This window comes from Podarcis raffonei, chromosome 16 (assembly GCF_027172205.1).
Source record: "Podarcis raffonei isolate rPodRaf1 chromosome 16, rPodRaf1.pri, whole genome shotgun sequence".
Taxonomy (NCBI): Eukaryota; Metazoa; Chordata; class Lepidosauria; order Squamata; family Lacertidae; genus Podarcis; species Podarcis raffonei.
The window spans coordinates 40233205-40252317 of NC_070617.1; the positions used below are offsets into that span (position 1 = coordinate 40233205).

At 45.7% G+C, this 19113-nt stretch overlaps 1 protein-coding gene across 13 annotated transcripts in view; it reads right to left on the reverse strand.

Annotated features, from left to right (window-relative positions):
- NCOR2 (nuclear receptor corepressor 2) overlaps positions 1-19113 on the reverse strand; it is a 359439-nt gene that overhangs the window by 198853 nt on the left and 141473 nt on the right. For all 13 annotated transcript variants that reach the window (XM_053369224.1, XM_053369223.1, XM_053369214.1 and 10 more), the window contains exon 6: positions 16805-16918. In XM_053369224.1, coding sequence (XP_053225199.1) covers positions 16805-16918 — 114 coding nt within the window. The remainder of the gene's footprint in view (positions 1-16804; positions 16919-19113) is intronic.

Below are 19113 nucleotides of genomic sequence, written 5' to 3' on the forward strand. Positions count from 1 at the left end.
AAAGCCAATGAGGAACGAAAGCAAAGAGGGCAGGTCCAGGAACAGATGGGGCTGGAGACAAATCCTTCAACAAACGGAGCATGGGGTTTAAGGCACCTTACGGGAGCGACACCCTGAGCAAAGGAAGTTGGTTCACCCCTCTCTGAGGATGTGTCATCAAGATCATTTGAGGAAAACTTGCTCTCGCCTAACAGCCTTTCAGCTTCCCAGCGCATGGCACCAAAAGGAGTGGATATTATTCCTTGACCATGCTTGTTAACAGGGAGTTTTTATCAGCATTGGCAGTTTTGAGTATGCAACCATGGGAATGTAGTTTGTAATAATCTCGTTATAAATATCTCCCAATTAGCTAGCATCCAAATTAAAAGCTAGGCACTGTGCAATTAATAAAAAGACGTTTGTGTTTCAACCATACAGTTTAGTGTGACAAGAGCCTGCACATTTCCTGCTTCCTATTCCTCCTCCAGCAGAGACAGGGAAGATTTGGAAGTTTTCACTTCTGATTTCAATTAGGAACCATTTAATGTAGGGCTCAAACTCTTAAGCTGTGGTTAATGGTTTGTTTAAACAAGCAAGCTTCATAACCCATGGTTTGAAGTTGGCTTGTTTCAAACAAACCATAGTTTAGATTAAACAGTTTGTGGGCTGTAAGAAGAGTTTTATAAGACCTCATCACAATTGCACTAGAAGAGGAAAAGGGCACACACAAGCCAGCATATCTCTGAAGCTAATTTTCACCATGTAAATTATGGCTTTCTGTGGCATTCAGACATAAACCATTGTTTTGTCATATGCAAATGACCTGGATAATGTTGGACTCAAACACTCCTCTCTTGCCCATGTGGAGTGGGGCGGGGTGTCTACTTTTTAATTTGTGGCAAACTATAGGCTGTCAAATATAGAAAATTTAAGTTTTGAGCAGACCACAGTTTGCTATATCTGGATGAAACAGTAAGCTATTAGTTGCCGCACATTAGAAGCAGATGTAAAGGAGAATGGGCAGTAGGGTCTCATGAGGACAAACCACAGTTCTGAACCAACAAGCTCCTCAGAGATTTACAATACAAGAAAAAAATATATAAAGAACAATGAAGAAAGTAGGAAAAGAAGTTACTCTGGATTAATCATCACAAAGATGGATGGAGAGATCTTATGGGGGGGAAATTAAGACCTGAAAGTTTCTGGCCCTTTGTGGGGTGTAGAAAATAACCACCTTGCAAGCAAGAGTGTGACAAATCAGTCAAGAGAATGAGCTCTGAACCAAGAAGTCCCTGTTCAAATCCCACCTGTATCATAAAAGTCATTAGATGGCCTTAAACAAACCCTGACTATCTGCAGTATGGGAGTAACATTTCTGGACTACCTTACAAGGCTGTTGTATGAACTTTTGAGATAATGCATGTACACTCTAAGGCGTGATATAAATAAAATATTGTAGGAAGAGGCCTAATGGATCAGAACAAAAAGTTCCATCTAGTCCAGCATCCTGCCTTCCCAAAGCATACAACCAAATTGTTCTTTCATTTTACTTACTTAACTGTATTGCCATAGTTTCAGTGACTTGTAATAATCCAACAACAGGGAACATGTTGCCCTTAGATGTTGCTAAGACCCCCAACTTCCATTAGCCCCGGCCAGCATGGCCAATGGTGAGGGAAGGATTGGAGCTGTAGCCCAATAACATTGAGGGGGGGTCGGGGCAGAATAACCCTGCAGTAACCAATAAAAACAGGCAGGAGAAGAGAGCAATGTGAGAGAGATCCAAGAGAAGCAGGTAGCATAAGAGATTCATATGCAAGGATGGACAGAGAGTAGATGAAGATCTACTGATAGATCTGGGCTGATAGGCAGTTGGCCAGCAAAGATTCTGGCTCCCAACTGTTTAGCAACAGCAACAAAGCAGCTTTCCTCCTCCTTTCTAAATTTAGAAAGGCAAAAAGCTCAGTAGGCGGATTTTTCACGTCCTGGTAGTGGAAGCAAGAATGCTCAGAGGCACAATGCTCCTTAATGCTAAGGTCACATGCACACCATACATTTAAAGCACACAGAAAGCTGTAAGAATCCTGAGAACTGTAGTTTACCCCCCTCATACAGCTACAATTCCCAATGCCCTTAAAAAAACTACAGTTCTCAGGATTCTTTGAGGGCAACATTGTGCTTTAAATGTATGGCACCTATCTAGCCTAAGAGTATCTTGCTAGATTCTGAGCCACTCTCTTGGACCTGGCTCAAGTTGGTGGATTCCAAGCGGTGTTAGAAACTCAGATATATAAACTAGGTGCCAAACGGCTCATTAAATCAAGGTTATAGTCACCAAAACAGAATGTCTAGTTGCCATTTTGTGGTAAGACAGCTCTAAAGTCTAATTTTTCAAATGATGGACTATCAGTTAAACATCTGGCTAGTTCAGATAACAACCTTGAGCTAGGTTAAGAACTTTGAGAACTTAAAGAAGAAAAGTCACTTGATCCGAGGACAGTCCACATATATTGGCCTATTCTAACCTCTTTTTCTTGATGGTGACTGCTCCTGCTCAGGCTGCACAGAAAGGGCAATTTGGTTCCAGAAATTCATTCTAATTGTGCAGATTAAATAGAATGGATAGAATTCTACAGGATGTGGTATTAATGTGTGGAAACAGTTAAGATGTAATGATCCCCAGGAATGCACCTCCAGATGGTGGAGATGTCCGGAGCCATCCTGGCACCTGGACATCTTCACTTGGTCGCAAGTGGCCAATAGCCAGGTGCAAAATGAGCCTAGTGCCTGGCTAATTTCGAACACTGATTCCATGGTTCTAGCAACAACAAAATAGATCTGCTTGCCTCTGCCATACAACCATCTTGACTACTTGCTATCAGTAGGCTAAAATACTAAATATTCTGTTTTCATTATCATCCTCTCATGCCTAACTACTTGAGGAGAATACTGACCACAAAGGATAAAGCTGGGCTTCCTGATCTGCCAAGCATCTGGGCATACACAGCTGGCAACACACATTTCTTGCGTGCTAGCACAAGTGACCTCAAAAGATGGTTCAAGTGGGGAAGTTTAACTCTGCAGGTGGCAAGGGCAGCATGCAGCAGGATGGTTGAGAGGGCAAAGATCTCAGACTCTCCCGAATATCCTGTGCTCTCTTCCTTGAAAAAGAGGTGCTGGGTCTCTAGTCTGTCTGGAAACACCCACTATAGAAATGCTTTTGCCCCTTGACCCTGGAGATGTGGGGACTCTAGTTGTTCAGCAGTATTATAGCAATTTTATTTGTTATTGTTATATGGTTTCATTGTATGTTTCAAACTGCTATGACATGTTTATGAATAGTGGTATATAAATATTTTTGTAAGTAAGCAAATAAACAAATTATGCTCGCTCAGGGGCACTCTCACCTATAGGTTTCGAACCTGAGCCCTTGCACTGAAAACAGGTGCCAGAGCTGAGCATTAGGGAGCTAAGTTTAAGCTATGGGGAATCAGCCCTAAGAAGATAAGCAGAGCCCTGATGGATCAGGCCAAAGACCCAGCGAGTCCAGCATCCTGTTCTCACGGTGGCCAGTCAGATGCTTATGACCTGACTGCAATAATATGTGGGGTCCTAGTGGATACTTGTGGTTCCCACTTCTGACTCTCAGCAACTGATATTCAGATGCATCTTTCGTCTGCCAGGACAGGGGGAGCACAGCCCCTGGGCTAGTGACCATTATCCTCCATGAACTGTTCTAATCCTCTTTTAAAGCCTCCAGGTTGCTGGCAGCACTATATCCTGAGGGAGCGAAATGCAGTGCATGGTAATGCACTTTCTGTTGTCTGTCCTAAATCTTCCAATATTCAGGTTTGTTGGATGGCCCCCGGTTCTGGTACCTGTTCACTTTCTCCACACCCTTCTTCATCTTATGCACCTCTTACCTTTTCTCTAAACTAAAAAGCCTCAAACCTTGCAGCCATTTGTTGCAGGACAGCTGCTTCAGCCCCTTGATCATTTGGTTGCCCTTTTCTGAATCCTTTCCAGCACTGCAGTATTCTGCTCGAGGCAAGATGACCCAAATTGTATGCAATGTTGTGGCTGAACCCTTTCCTAATGATCCCTAGCGCAGAATTCACCTTTTTTCATGGCTGCCACACACTGGGTCAACCCCTTTGTCAACCCCAAGCTGTTGTTCTTATTGTCACTCACCACCAGGTTCAAACCCCAGGAAAGTACATGCGACATGCAATACTTTTTGCCCCATCATGCATCACTTTGCACTTGTTTACGCTGAACTGCACCTGCCATTTTATTGCCCGTTCCTCCATTTTAGGGACAGCCTTTTGGAGCTCCCTGTATCTTTTTCTATTCTAACTACCCTGAACAATTTGGAATCATCAGCAAGCTTGGCTACCTCACTGCTTACCCCTAACATTCATTCATTCGTTTAGTCATTCATTTTATCTGTATGCCACTTTTACACACACACTCATGTTCGAAGTGGCTTACAACATAGAAACAGGGAGGCATTTCAAACAAACATTTTTAACGATAGATCGTTTATGAGCAAGTTAAGAGGACAGGGTCCAACACTGATCCTTGGAGAACAGTATACTTAATACACCTCTGCCACTGGGAGAACTATCCATTTATTCCTACTCTGACCTTCCTGATCCTTTAACCAGTTGCTGATTCACAAAAGAGGCCTTCTCCTCTTATTCCGTGACTGCTAAGCTTATTTCAGAGTCTTTGCTGAACCCCTCTGCACAACGAAAGCGTCTCTTGGACACGTTACACAGCCGGTGACGCCACCCAGTGGTCAGCTCTTGAATTACCACCCAGAAAAGACCCGGTTTCAGAGTCTGCAACTTCAGGCTGACTTTCAAAGGAGCCACCGGGTGGCTGAGGGGGTGAGTCACTGCCAGAAAAGGGAAGTGTGAGCACAAGCCTAGTCAAACCACATCTGAGTGATAGGGTTTTAAATTGATCTAATTCCAGGAGGGAAAGGAAGCTCTTTTCCTTGTGCACATCTCTGCTCCCCAGAGAGCAGCCCAGAGGCCTGGAGCGTATTTTGTGACCTGACAAGACTCTTCACTGTTGGTTGCAGAAGAAGAAGAAGAAGAAGAGGAGGAGGAGGAGGAGGAGGAGGAGGAGTTTGAAAAGGCAGGAGAACCACCAAGGAAGGCTTCAGGGTTATGGAGGGCTTGCACCCAGGCACTGCTCAGGTGTCCCGTGTGCATATGCAGAAACACACACAAAACGAAAATGCTGGGGTGGATGTTTCCATCTCTCTCAGCTTCTGAAAACTATGCTCTTTTTCCTGACAAATGAAACTGTTGACAAAACCATTCACACACACCTCACATACAAGCGTGTAATACATACCAAAATTTACTATTTACGATACAACTCCCCTGCATTCCATAGATAAGATTTATCAGTTTTATATCACATTTTTCCCTTACTATTTCAACAGTAAAAACACACAAATAACTCTAAAATCAGGTTTTTGCTTCATTTAACCAATGAAGGGGGGTGGCAAATCTTAAAACTGTTCCTGCCTTTGTCCCTGTTCTCCTAATCTGACATACAATGGTACCTTGGGTTATATACATTTCAGGTTACAGACTCCGCTACCCCAGAAATAGTCCCTCGGGTTAACAACTTTGCTTCAGGATGAGAACAGAAATCGCGCAGCAGTGGCACAGCGGCAGCAGGAGGCCCCATTAGCTAAAGTGGTACCTCAGGTTAAGAACAATTTCAGGTTAAGAAGACCCCCAGAACAAATTAAGTTCTTAACCAGAGGTACCACTGTACTAGTATAATAATAATACTTTTAAGTAAATCTTATTTTTGTGAGTTTAGACATTTCCTCAACATACCATGTTTTGCTAACCAAGTTTGCCATTTAGCAGCTAATAATGTTTTTGCTGCTCTTCACAGATTTTTCTAGTATAAAATAAAATACTTTGGCCATGCATCTACCTTCAAACAGTCCAAGAGAACTTGTAATGGATTTGTAGGTGTGGAATAACCAATCATACCTTCCATTACCTTTAACTATTCTCTCCCCATGAGTTCTAACTTTATCACAACTCCACCAAAATTGCACAGACTCAGCTTCATTTTTTTCTACATTTCTTACAACAGCAGTAAGCTTAGGAACAAATGCTTGCTAGTCACTTTTGAATCCAACACTGGCAATAAAGTATCCTGCCTGACAGTGTCATTAATTTTTTCCAAACTTCTTCCGTGGTATTTATCTGTAACAGCCTTTGCACATCTTGCTGCATCTTCATTAAAATTAGGTAATAGGTCAGATGAAATTGATTTGCAGGGCAGGATCTCATCTGCGAGCTGACAATCAGCCATGCCAGACTTTCTGTTTACTATGACTAATTTCAATGAGACAAGTGTGAGACACTTTCAACTTACATTCATGTATGATTTATGCTCTGCTTACATCACATTGAGGTCTCCTTTCCAGAGAGAGGGTGATTCAGAATACAGTGACACACTGCGAACAGGAGGTCATATGGAACATATTCGCACTGTGTTGAGGAGGGAGTTTTGTTTTACATGCCACAATGCCAACCTGATAATATTTTGAGTGTCAATTTTATTACTGCTGTGTGTTCTCTTGCAATCCTCCTTGGAAGCAATTGCTAAATTAAATGTGTCTACAAACCAAAATATATTCTGCTATTTTTAAAGTACACTCCCTGTTTAGAGCTCCGTCAAACCTCTCACAGGGAGAAAGCTCCATACATGTGGGACATAAGAACACACGAAAGCTGTGCTAGATCAGACCAAAGATGCCTCTGAGAAACCAACGAGTAAGACGTGAGCACAAAACCACTCGCTATAGTTCTCACTGACTGGCATTCAAAGGCATAGTGCCCCTGATATGGCAGTTTTCATGACTAGTAACCAGAGATAGCTGTATCCTCAATGAATTAATCTAAGGGCTTATCTACACTTACCTTTCCTCCGTTCTTTCCAAGCACGGACCTCAATTTAAAACTCTGTGTACAAGCACTTCTTTAAAGGTCACTCGGAACAAACATCAAGAGTTGACATTTGCTCCGATTCGGGTTTAAAGCACGAGTTTTTGCAGGGAAATCCTGGGGGAAACCAAAAATGTTCAGACACTGAGCATTAAAACACAGACCTCTGCCTGGAAAGAGTGGGTCAAAAGCTATGTGTGGATAAGCCCTGATCCACCTTGGTGGCCATCTCTGCCTCCTGTGGGGGCGAATTGAAGAAGTCCTTCCTTCTATGGGTCCTCAATCTCCCAACATCCAGCCTCACTAGATGTCCCCGAGTTCTAGTATTATGACAGGGGGAGGAAAATGTCAGTCTACCCATGTTCTGTATGACATGCATTATTCTATACACCTCTATCTCACCCCTGCTTGCTTGCCTTTCCTCACAGTGGAATCACTCCACCCCCTTGATCACTTTGGCTGCTCTTTTCTGGACCTTTCCCCAGCTCTGCAATATTCTTTGGGAAGTGCAGCACCTAGAGCTGTAGACAGTATTCCAAGCACCGTCTGACCATGGATCCGTATAAAGGCATGTTTCTGGGTGCACTTGGTGTATGCAGGTTTGTGAAGAGCAAAGAGCCACCAGCTGTACAGACCCCACCCTCAGAGCTGCTGGGGAGGTAAGAACAAAGATGTCTATGGCAGAGCGGCAAGTCAGCTAGGCCATACTGAATCACACACCAGCCTTGCTGCAAGTGCAGAAAAGTTCTTTTATCAGAAACTCAATCCTAGTATTCCAAATATTCATAAAGTTTATGGATCAACGTTATCATTCAGAATCAAAACTAAGTGTGGAGTAGGGCTCTGGGTGAGCATGCTTGAATCAGGGACATACTGGAACCAGCAAGACAAATTTAAGGAGCACCTTTACAGGGCATGTGCAGGAGTGGGGCTGGCTCCTAGGAGGCCCACCAAATCTCAAGCAGGGTATGCAAGGCGCACCTAGAGACTCAGGGCAGCTCTGCATCTAGGGCCCCTCCCCGTCAGGGCCAGTCGTGACCGACTCTGGGGTTGTGCGCCCATCTCACTCAAGAGGCCGGGGGCCAGCGCTGTCTGGAGACACTTCCGGGTCACGTGGCCAGCATGACAAGCTGCATCTGGCGAGCCAGCACCAGTGCAGCACACGGAACGCCGTTTACCTTCCCGCCAGTAAGCCGTCCCTATTTATCTACTTGCACTTAAGGGTGCTTTCAAACTGCTAGGTTGGCAGGTGCTGGGACCAAGCAACGGGAGAGCACCCCGCCGTGGAGATTCGAACCGCCGACCATGCGATCGGCAAGCCCTAGGCGCTGAGGTTTTACCCACAGCGCCCCCCGCGCCCCCCCACATGCATCTAGAGCACATCTAATGCACATTTAAAGCATGTGATTTCCCCCAAAGAATTTTGGGAACTGCAGCCTGTTGGGGGCACTACTGCGAATCATAGCTCTGTGAGTGGGACACTACAGTTCACAGGACATATGGTGGGGATCTGTCACTGTTGAACCACTAAGTGGAAGTTAAACCCCACTGATCTCAGTCACTGGGGGATACTTGACATTATCAAAAAAGAGCTTCTATTTACATGGCCCTATTTCTTCATCTGCATATTTTAGCCTGGCTTGTTTCTTGGTCACACTCAAGTGTGACCGTGTGTGTGTGTGTGTGTGTGTGTGTGTGTGTTTACAGATGATCAATTGTCTTCCTTTAATATCTGAAAATGGCCTCTCTTCCTAGAACACTGAAGATCCACAGGACAAACTGCATTGTCACCTATAATACAACATTAATGAATTGCTTGTCCATTTATTGCATTTATACCCTCCTTTTCTTCAATTATAAAATTCAAAGTGGCAAATACTGGGTCCCTAGGTGGTCTATCATTCGGGCACTGAACAGACCCAGAGCTGCTTAGGTTCAGCAAAGTGAATGCGTCATGTGCCCTCAAACAGGCCCTGAGACGGTGATATATTTTTTTTCGTTTCTGGAAATGCTAGTCCAAATATTTCCTCTACCATTCAGTCTGTACATAAACACTACAGTTGGAATGTAAATATACAGCTTCCCTCCGGTGGTCTGATTTCCACTGTGCAGTCTCTTTGGCATCAGAGTAAAATATATTTAGTCCATAGAATAAGTAGCAGGCAAATTCCTGCTAACAGAAAAGCAAAAGGGACATTCTTCAGAAAATTCCCCTGCCCAGCTCTCCCAGGCATGGAGACCTTCTTGCAGGACACAATGCGTAGCAATGGAGACTTCCTGTTAAATCCAGCAAGACAGGAAGTAGTGTTGATCTGTCCATACAATTCATCCCACAGCCAGACTCTCCCAAACCTGCGTATTCTAGCAGAATAAATGAATCACACTGTTCTGTCCCTTCCTTACTGGTGCTACAGTTTCATTACTACAACCAAACACTGACAGAAATATCACTGCACATTCAGACACCTTGCAGGGTCACTGGCATTACTGTCACTGAGTAATAGATACCAGAGCGGCATAAATTTGATGGTGACATTGACTGCTCCATCATGCAGAAGGCCAAATAGCTGGATGCTGCTGCCTCTAGCCCAGGGCCATAGCTCAAGGGTAGAGCACCTGCCCCAAGTATCTCCAGGTGGGGCTGGGAAACACCCCCAGACTGACATGGTGGGGAGCTGCTGCCAGCCAATGTGGACAACATGCTGAGCCAAGTCGACTAATGGCCGGGCTCAGCATAAGGCAGCTTATTGCATTCCTACGGATCAGTACAATATCACACTGGGCCACTTAAAGATATGGGCATCAAAGTTTGGTGTACTGAAGTCGCCTTCAGAGAGCCTTCCTGAAAAAGCATTTCAGAACCAAAAAAGTAAGAAAATAAAATAATAATAATAATAATAATAATAATAATAATAATAATAATTTATTATTTACCGTATTTTTCGCCCTATAGGACGCACTTTTCCCCCTCCAAAAATGAAGGGGAAATGTGTGTGCGTCCTATGGGGCGAATGCAGGCTTTCGCTGAAGCCTGGAGAGCGAGAGGGGTCAGTGGGCACCAACCCCTCTCGCTCTCCAGGCTTCGCGGACCTCTCCGCAAGCAGCAGGGGCGCTCCCGCTGCTTGCGGAGAGTTGCCTGTATGCCGAAGCCTGGGCGCGCTGAGATCAGCGCGCCCAGGCTTCGCGGACCTCTCAGCAAGCAGCGGGAGCCAGCGCTGGGCTCCCACGGCTTGCAGAGAGCTGCCTGTTTGGGGGCTGGGGTCGGGGGAAGCTTGGGCCTCCCCTGCCCCAGCCTGGGGGGTAAATAATTTTCCCCCCTTTATTTCCCCCCAAAAAACTATGTGCGCCTTATGGGATGGTGCGTCCTATAGGGCGAAAAATACGGTATACCCCGCCTATCTGGCTAAACTAACCTCACATGTGGCCAGTGAGGCAGCCTGGAAAAATGACACACCGAGATGAATGATCTAATGAGCCGCAATCTCAATGCTCGTAGCTCTTTCACTGTCCCCAGGGGCTTCTGCTTCCTACACCCCAGTAGGAATTTGCTCTAAAAGGTGTTCTTAGAGCATTTGATTATTTAAGGAGCTAGTCAGATTACTCCCAGGAGGAGCTTTCTGGAACACAGAGTTCCTGGAAATCAGGACAGCACGCAACGTATTCTGTTGCCTTTTATTCTTTTACCATGGCGATGGTGTAGTGAGTGTCAAATCTAGTTTCAAACCCCCACTTAAGCAGGGAGCTCAGTGCTTGAACGGCCTGGGCCAAATTGTGGGGATCTTGATTCAACCTTCCCATGCAGGATTACTGCGGGGAGTAACTGTGGGAAACCCCTCTGTACGCTGCCTCTAATCTGCTAAGGGTTTAACAGGACCTGGTATTTCCCCACCTAATATATCCAGTTTTCAACCCCACAAACAGGGCAGACCCACACCATACATCCAAAGCACATTTGAAGCATGTGGCTTCCCCACAAGGCTTGTGGGAAATGCAGTTTCCCCCAACAGGGCTGCAATTCTTAGCACCCTTAACAAACTACAGCTCCCAAGATTCCTTGAAGGAAGCCATGTCCTTTATATGTGTGCTGGATGTGCTTTGAATGTATGGTGTGGGTCTACCCTGAAACACACCGTTGCACTTCTAACGTGCAAGGCGCAACCTTCCTTGTTCAGTCCTACGAGCTCCACTATGATTTCTCCACTGTGCAGTGGAAAAAATAGGACTCCCATCTGAGATATCTGTTTTTAATTTCAAAGAGTGGGGGCAAACAAAAGGGGAGGTCCGTTGCCTTCATGCTCAACTTGCGGGCTTCCAGAGGCACCTGGCTGGCTCCTGTCAGAACACAGGAAGCTGCCTTGGACTAAGCTGGACCACTGGCCCATCTAGCTTAGCACTGTCTATACCAGCACTTCCCAACCTGCTGCTCTCCAGCTGCGCTGCGCTGCTTTCTCAGTGCTTTCCCATTTGAAGAATGATCTTCCCAGGGACGTATGCCTGGCGCCACCACCCTCTGTTTCTAGGCGGGGGCAACCCAGCCAAATGGGCAGGTATAAATAAGAAAATTATTATTGTTAATTATTAGGCACCGGGAGGGGGGATTATGCACCCAGGTCCTTTTCGATCTTTTTTTCTTTTTCTTTTTTAAATTTTTAAAATTTTTATTATACCTCAATTTTCTGCTTATTTTTCAGTAGGGTGTGTTGAGTTGGGTTTCCTGGATATATTGATGTACATTTTAGGATGTTTAATTCTTGTTTTTGTAAGCTGCTTTGAGTTAACCTTTCTGGAAAAAAGCAACCAAATAAGAATAGTAGCAATTATTATTACACCACCTGGAGACGCCAGGGACTGAAACTGGGACCTTCTGCATCCAAGGCAGCTGTTCCACTGCATCCCAGACAACTAGTGGGGCTCTCCAGCTTTGGCCTGTGAAGTGTTGGCTTTCTCTGGGCTGCTTTAATGAACTGCGCTGTTTTACTGTGATGCTTTAACTTCCCCCTTCCCTTCACCAGATTATAAATTCCCCTGCAGGCCTGCTGGGTCAAAAGGCAAGGTAAAAATATTTCAGTAACTAAAAGGGAGAGGAGAGACAGAGTGTACCTACAGATAAAATCCAAGAACATCTTGGGAAATGACATAACTTGCCTACGAGGCACTGCAAGCGATCTAGTTCCTTGAGGCTGCAATCTAGACATACTTGCGAGGGGAGCAAGCTTCACTGAAGCCTTACTCCTGAAAAAGCATGTTTAGGATTGCCCTGTGAGTCACTCACGTGCTTCAGCGGTTGTCAGAGGGGGCTTAGGCTTTTGCGAGTCGAGTGGGAAGAGATGAGGAAACTGGAGTATTTTGAGAGAAAGAGGGAGGTGTTTTTCCTGGAATAATTCCAGTCACCATTCCAGAGAGACGGCTGCTGAACCATGCTCTGGATTTTATTTATAGCATTGCTCAGCTCCACCGCGCCTCGGAACAAGGCATAAGCATTTCCATTCAGGATCCAGCTTTCTCGCATGGATGGAGGCAGGAAACACAGAGAGCGAGCCTTGCTGGGAAAACAGGTCTCCCTCCTCCTCCTCCAACTGGGGAAGTGCCATAGCTCAGTGGAAGAGCACGGGCTGTGCGTGCATGCGGCCCCCAGTTCAATTCTCAGTAACGGCTGGCAAAGACTCAAGGCTGGCAAAGAATGCAAGACTTGTATTTATGGGTGACTTCAACTACCCATATTCAGTCACAAAAAAGAAGGGCGGCAACCCTGGAACGCATCTTTGGTGGCGCCCAGGACCAGATGCAAGACATCAAATTTTAAACTAAATATACATGTAAATGACCAAATGCCAAGAATATCCAGCATGGCCACCTTTGCCTTCAAAAGAGGAAACCCTCCCCAAATGAAGGGATTGGTAAAAAGGAAGTTGAAAGGCAAAGGCAAGAGCAGGGGTCAGCAAACTTTTTCAGCAGGGGGCCGGTCCACTGTTCCTCAGACCTTGTGGGGGGCCGGACTATATTTTTTGGGGGGAAATATGAACAAATTCCTATGCCCCACAAATAACCCAGAGATGCATTTTAAATAAAAGGACACATTCTACTCATGTAAAAACAGGCTCCAAGGGGCGGATTCAGAAGGTGATTGGGCTAGATCTGGCTCCTGGGCCTTAGTTTGCCTACCCATGGGCAAGAGGGTCCATTTACTCCAGAACGCTTGAGAGTTGTTTAAAAACACATTATTGGAAACTCACTTGGAGAGCACACCACAAATCAGGAAAGTTACCTTGAGAGTTAAGAGGGTGCTTTGCACAGTTGACAAGCAGAGGCAAAGAAGCTATTGCTTTATGACCCGGAAGCTGTATGCCGGCTCCCTCAGCCAATAAAGCGAGATGAGCGCCGCAACCCCAGAGTCAGTCACGACTGGACCTAATGGTCAGGGGTCCCTTTACCTTTACCTTAGAGGAACGAAGGCTTCCTTTCAAAAAATGCAAGTTTTGTCTAAATGGAGAGAACAGAAGGGAACACAAAAACTGCTCCCTCCATGCAAAAAGAAAAATTCCTCAAGCTGATTGTAAGGGTGATCCACACTCATCTTTCCTCCGCTCTTTCCTGGTGCAGTACACAATTCAAAGCTCTGTGCCCGAGCACTTTCTGGGTTCAGAAATTTCCCTGCAACCATCCACTCAAGAACCTTGGCCAGGAAGGGAAGAATGGCAACTGGCTGTTAGTTACTTAAGATTTTTCAAATCCAGGGAGGGTTTCTTGAGGAGTGGTTTTACCACTGCCTCCATCAAGCAGTCAGGGACCACCCCTCTCACAAAAAGGCATTGATCACCTCCCTGGCCTGCTCAGCTGTGCCCTCCCTGCTAGTTTTTATCCGCTAAGGGGGCAAGGGTCCAGAGCACAAGTGGTCACCCTGACTGATTCAAGCACCTTGTCTGCATCCTCAAGCCTTACCAACTCACCCAACACAACAGGACTGCAAAGTGCTTGGGCACCTTTCAATATTCATCTGCTACAAAAGTGGAGTCAAGATCATGGTGGATGCAAGCAATTTTATCCTCAAAATGCTTTGCAAGAAGTCACAGAGAGCGACCATTGGGTCTGCCACCTCTTTCAGGCCAGACTATGAAAGGCCCTTCACTATTCAGAAAAGCTCTGCCGGATGGCACAATTCGGATGCAATGGAGGTAGCAAAGTATGCCTTCTTTGCTGCCTTCACTGCCACTAGGAAGGCTCAATGATGAGCCCTCACCAGTGTTTGGTTGCATTCAGCCGGATCTTCCTCCACTTGTGTCCAAGCAGTGTCCCAGGTTGTTTCCTCACCCTAAGCTCTGGAGCCAAGAGAGATCCACAAAGCAGGAAAGGGAGCTAAGAGGTGATCGTGTTAATGGCCCAAGCCATTCGGACACTCCAGAAGTTGGCTAGGGCTTCGACAGGAGTGCCACCCATATCAGCTGGAAAATCCTCCATCAGCCTTCAGGGGCGGACCATACTAATAGGTCCCCTTCCTCTGTGAAAAGGTGCTGAAGTGATCTGGCCATGACAAGCCACTGGTGTCAATGTCCCCCACTTTCAAATCACCCTCTTTCTGCCCAGCCAAGAAAACAAGGTTCAGAATGTGACCTGCCACACATATTGGGCTGGCAAAATGTTGGTACAGCCCCATGGTCATAGGACTAGGAGAAACCTCTGCCTGAATCCCTAGAGTGCTGCTGCCATTCAGTGCAGAGAGAGCACTGAGCTAGGTGGGCAAATGGTCCGACTCTGTACAAGGCAGCTTCTACTCTCCCAGATGGCCCTTTGGTCAGAACCAGCAGGGTTCTCTTCTTATGGGAGGTGGGTGTTTCTAACAGAGCGAGATGCAGATGACTCAGTAAGGAGGAAATGGGTTGCTGGGGATGGCTCTGGAGACTGCTGCTAACATTTCCTCTGCAGAGTGCAAAAGAAGAACATTTCCTTTCAGTGGGTTTCTGAGAGTGAGGTCTCTATGTTCTGGCAATGAAATATCATAAACCTGACGGGAAAACAAAACTGCTTTCCTTCTCCAATTCTACCCCAAGGACTTTTTTTAACTCAAAGCAACTTACAATATTTTAAGAAAAAAACACATACATTAAAACCAACATTTAAAAAACCCTACATTAAAACATCCTGTCCACCAACATATGCATCATCTAAAAACAAAAGTAAGGTGGTTTAAAAATATTTAGAACGATGCCTTTTTTTTACTTGTAAACTCACAGAACTTTGGGTTGCAATTGCAGTCCCACTTCCCAAGGGAGTAAGGCCCCACTCTGCTGGGGCTCACTCTTCAGCAGATGTGTATAGGACATCAGGTTGGGTTATTGCATTTAAAAACTCATATGATTTAAAAACTCGTATGATTATTTATAAACAGCTGGCAGCTGGATTTAATTGATTCATAAATGATAAAAACAATTGCTCTTATGTCCAATGTCTCCTGAAAACACATTTTGTCCATGAAGTCTTTGGCACAACCTTCAAACCCAGAAGCTACACCTACACACACCAACACACACAATCTGCAATTGTTTTAACTGTTTTTATACATGTAACTGCTTTATATGTGTTTTTATATTGTAAATTGCTTCAGGGTACCTCACAGGAACCAATTCATAAATGAAATAAATAATCATTAACCACGGGTAGCTAATAGCCACCCACAGACGGAACCTCCATGAATTTGCTTATACAATTGCAGGGGGGTGTTCATAATATTTACCAATAAAATGAATTCAACACTTACAGTACAGCCATTCTTCTTTAGAGGTGGGGAGGAACCCACTACTTGGGGTGGGGGAGAAAGTACTTCAACTCTCAATTTTTTAGCATAATGTTGTGTGTATTAGACAGGCAGCTATGACCTTTCAGAGATACAAGTGCTGAGACAGAGAAGGAATTAAAATTTAATCTTATTGATTTTTACAGACACAGTCCCAAGAGCCAACAGACATTGCTGCATCACACTGGGTTTTTTTCTCTTTTTTTCCTTTTTTTTTTTTAGCATTTTTTAAAAGCCAACAGGCAGTAAGGCCTGGAAAGAGACGCTTGGAGCTTCTCTGCCGCCAACTGTCACCCTCTCCCGGCCTACCTCTCCACCAGAGGATTTGGGGAAGGGGGAGACTTTAAAGGATCCAGAAAACCAGGATGCTGCGCCTTAATTGATCCTTTCAAGAGAGAGGCTTTGCCTTTTCTTGATGCAGCACAAGCCGTGAAAGGGAAAACGCTGCAGTGGGTGTCCTTACATGAACTCTCCCTCTCCAGCGAGAAAGAGAGCGCTGACGAGGAAAAGACAGAGAGAAACGATGAGGTCAGCTCTCAAAAAAGGAAGCTCGCAGGCGGTTGCTCAAAGGCTCACTTGCATCTGAGAGAGAAAACACCGCAGTCTTTGTGGGCGGGTGAAAAAGCAGCCAGTCTCCAGGGGAAGGGCTGGTGCTGGTGCTGCTCCGCAATGCCCTGCAAAGCTAGCATTAAGAGAGACCTGCTTTTAGCAAGTTGGAGAGCCCAAGGGGAGAGGGGAGAAGAGAGGTGCCAGACACACTAGATGGGTTGGCAGCGGTGCCTGCATCTCAAGAAGCCAGCGAAATAAAGGACTGCGGTTTCTTGAGGTGAGGGGCAGATAAGCCATCCAGGTCTGTGCCCCACTCCCAGAGATAGCCAAGTGAGGAACAAACTGTGCAAAACAGTAAACGCTACAGAATAAATTATGCAAGATAAAGAGAAATCTTACAGAAGGGCACAATTTGGATAACCGTGACCCTTAAAGGGGCCAGCTCTGGGTTGCCTAAGCAGAGAATTTCCCCCAAAGCATCAAGCCCCTCAGGACTTACCCGATTCTCATCATAGATTATTTGGACCAGGCTGCGATGCTTGGACTCAATAGGTGGAGGGGAGATGGGCTTCTCTGGCTCCAGTGGCTTTGCTGCTTCCTCCTCCAGCTGCTGCTGTGGGATTTTGAAAAGAGAAGAGAGAAGAGTGTGAGCACTTGCATGTGGCATGCTGTGCTCACAGTCTGCCATTAAGGCTGGGGAACCTGCTGTGATCTCTCCAGCTCCCAACAGACCCAGCCTCCATGGTCAGTGATGAGAGGAAATTGAGCCCCGCATCTGGAGAGCACATCTGCCACCCTGGTGTAACTCTTCATCACTACTTGCACAATTGGTTGAAATTCTCTAGCACCCACAGATGCAATGATTTACACAAATGTGACACATACTAATTCTGGTTGGGGTGAGTCACATGCAAAACAGTTGGTTTTGAAGCAACTCTCACCTTTAATTATGGCTTTTTTTAAAAAAAGACAAGTTTCTAGCCCGTATGATTTTCGTCAAGTGTAGATCTAGCCTTTCCTAAGCTACTGTGAACCTGTCTGTTCCAATGTATAGAGTTTCAATTTGAAATTCTGACTAGGATTCACTGGCAGGTTAATTTTTGAGAAGGAACAGATCAAGTCATTTCCCCCCACCCCACAATAACAGCCAGTTCATCAGTCGAAGATTATTAAGAAAGTTCAGTTCACTCAGCCCTCACATCATTCCAATTGTGATAGAAGGGATTCTGGTCCAGCTGCCCTCCTCAGTACAACAGCCTGGTTCACACATTACACTAAACCATGGTTTGTTTAGTTTAACTATGATGTGCTTGAATGTGTGAATGCAGCGCAGCTGACTGGGATAGCTCAGTTGGTAAGAGCATGAGACTCTTAATCCCAGGGTTGTAGGTTTGAGCCCCACATTGGGCAGAAGATTCCTGCACTGCAGGGGGTTCAGCTAGATGATCCTCTTGGTCCTTTCCAGCTCTACAATTCTATGATTCTGTGACCAACAACACATCATGAAATGAAGCCAGAGTTTCTTGTTGGTTTATGAACCAGGGTTGCTTTGAGCTAAGGTTTGATGTGAGGCCTAACTCCAACAACCTTACTTTACCATGGATCATTTGGCCACCCCACCCCACATGCTCACCAAGCTACAGAAATAGGAGGCAACAGAAGCTGGTAAACCAAATTTGGAGAAACAAACCATAGCTTGTTTGCTCGCCTATGAGACAACACCTTGTTTGTTTGTTTGTTTGTTTGTTTGTTTGCTTGCTTGCTTTTTTAAAAAACAAAACCCCAAAGATTGGACAAACCATGGCTCAGTGTTATGTGAGAATGAAGCCAGACTGGTGCTATTAATAGCTGGTACACCAAGCACACAGAGACAGCCCTCCCAAGCCTGCTTGGATTTTTTTGCCTGAGGATGGATGCTAAGGGGGGGGGGGGAGTTGAAGGCCAAAGGACCTTTTCCAAGGGCTGTGTACAGTCAAGCTGCAATGATACCTGGGCTTTACCCTTTGGGGTTGGAAGGAGAGAAAGGACAAGGGGATCAGACACAAGCAATGGTCAGCCTGTCTACTTGCCTCTTTCTGACATCTGGCAAACTCTGGCTGCATCAGGGTCTACTGAGCCAAGCTCCAGCATTGTAGAGCATGCCCAACAAAAGGCATTGTTGGATGAACTAGGCATTATGGAAGACATGCAGCTGCTCTTGAAAGAGGCTGTCCCACATCTCTCTGCCAACCTCCCAACTATTGCCTAGGATGGGGGTGGGGAACCTTTGGCCTTCCATCAATCCCAGCCAGTAGGGCTGCCCCTAGGGTTGGTCCAGAAGCAGAAGCAGCTGAAGAACATGGCGGCTTGGCTACTTGCGGAGGGGAACTACTGATAGCATATAACACTTTGCTTGCAGAATTTGCAATGGCTGCCAATCTGCTACAAGGCCAAGTTAAAAGTGTTGGTACTAACACATAATGCCCCATACCGATTGAGAATAATGGGAGTTGTAGTCCAGCAATATCTGGAGGGCCAAAGGTTCCCCATCCTTGGTCTAGGAAAGCCAGATGTGTGGCATTGCAGTGCTCCAAGTTTCTTTAGTTCACTCATTGGCGGCAGCTGGTGGGAACAGGGAACCCTGGAGAACAACATCATCACCCAACTCCCACCAGATGCATCATTTCCCATGGCACCCAAATCCAGCCTTGGAAGGAACTAGCCAATTCCCAAGAGCTGGAGATGGTCAGGAGGCCAAGTGGCTTTTATACCACAGTTGAGCCCAGGAGCTTAATCTGAAAGGATCACCCATAGGCATGTTACTGCTTT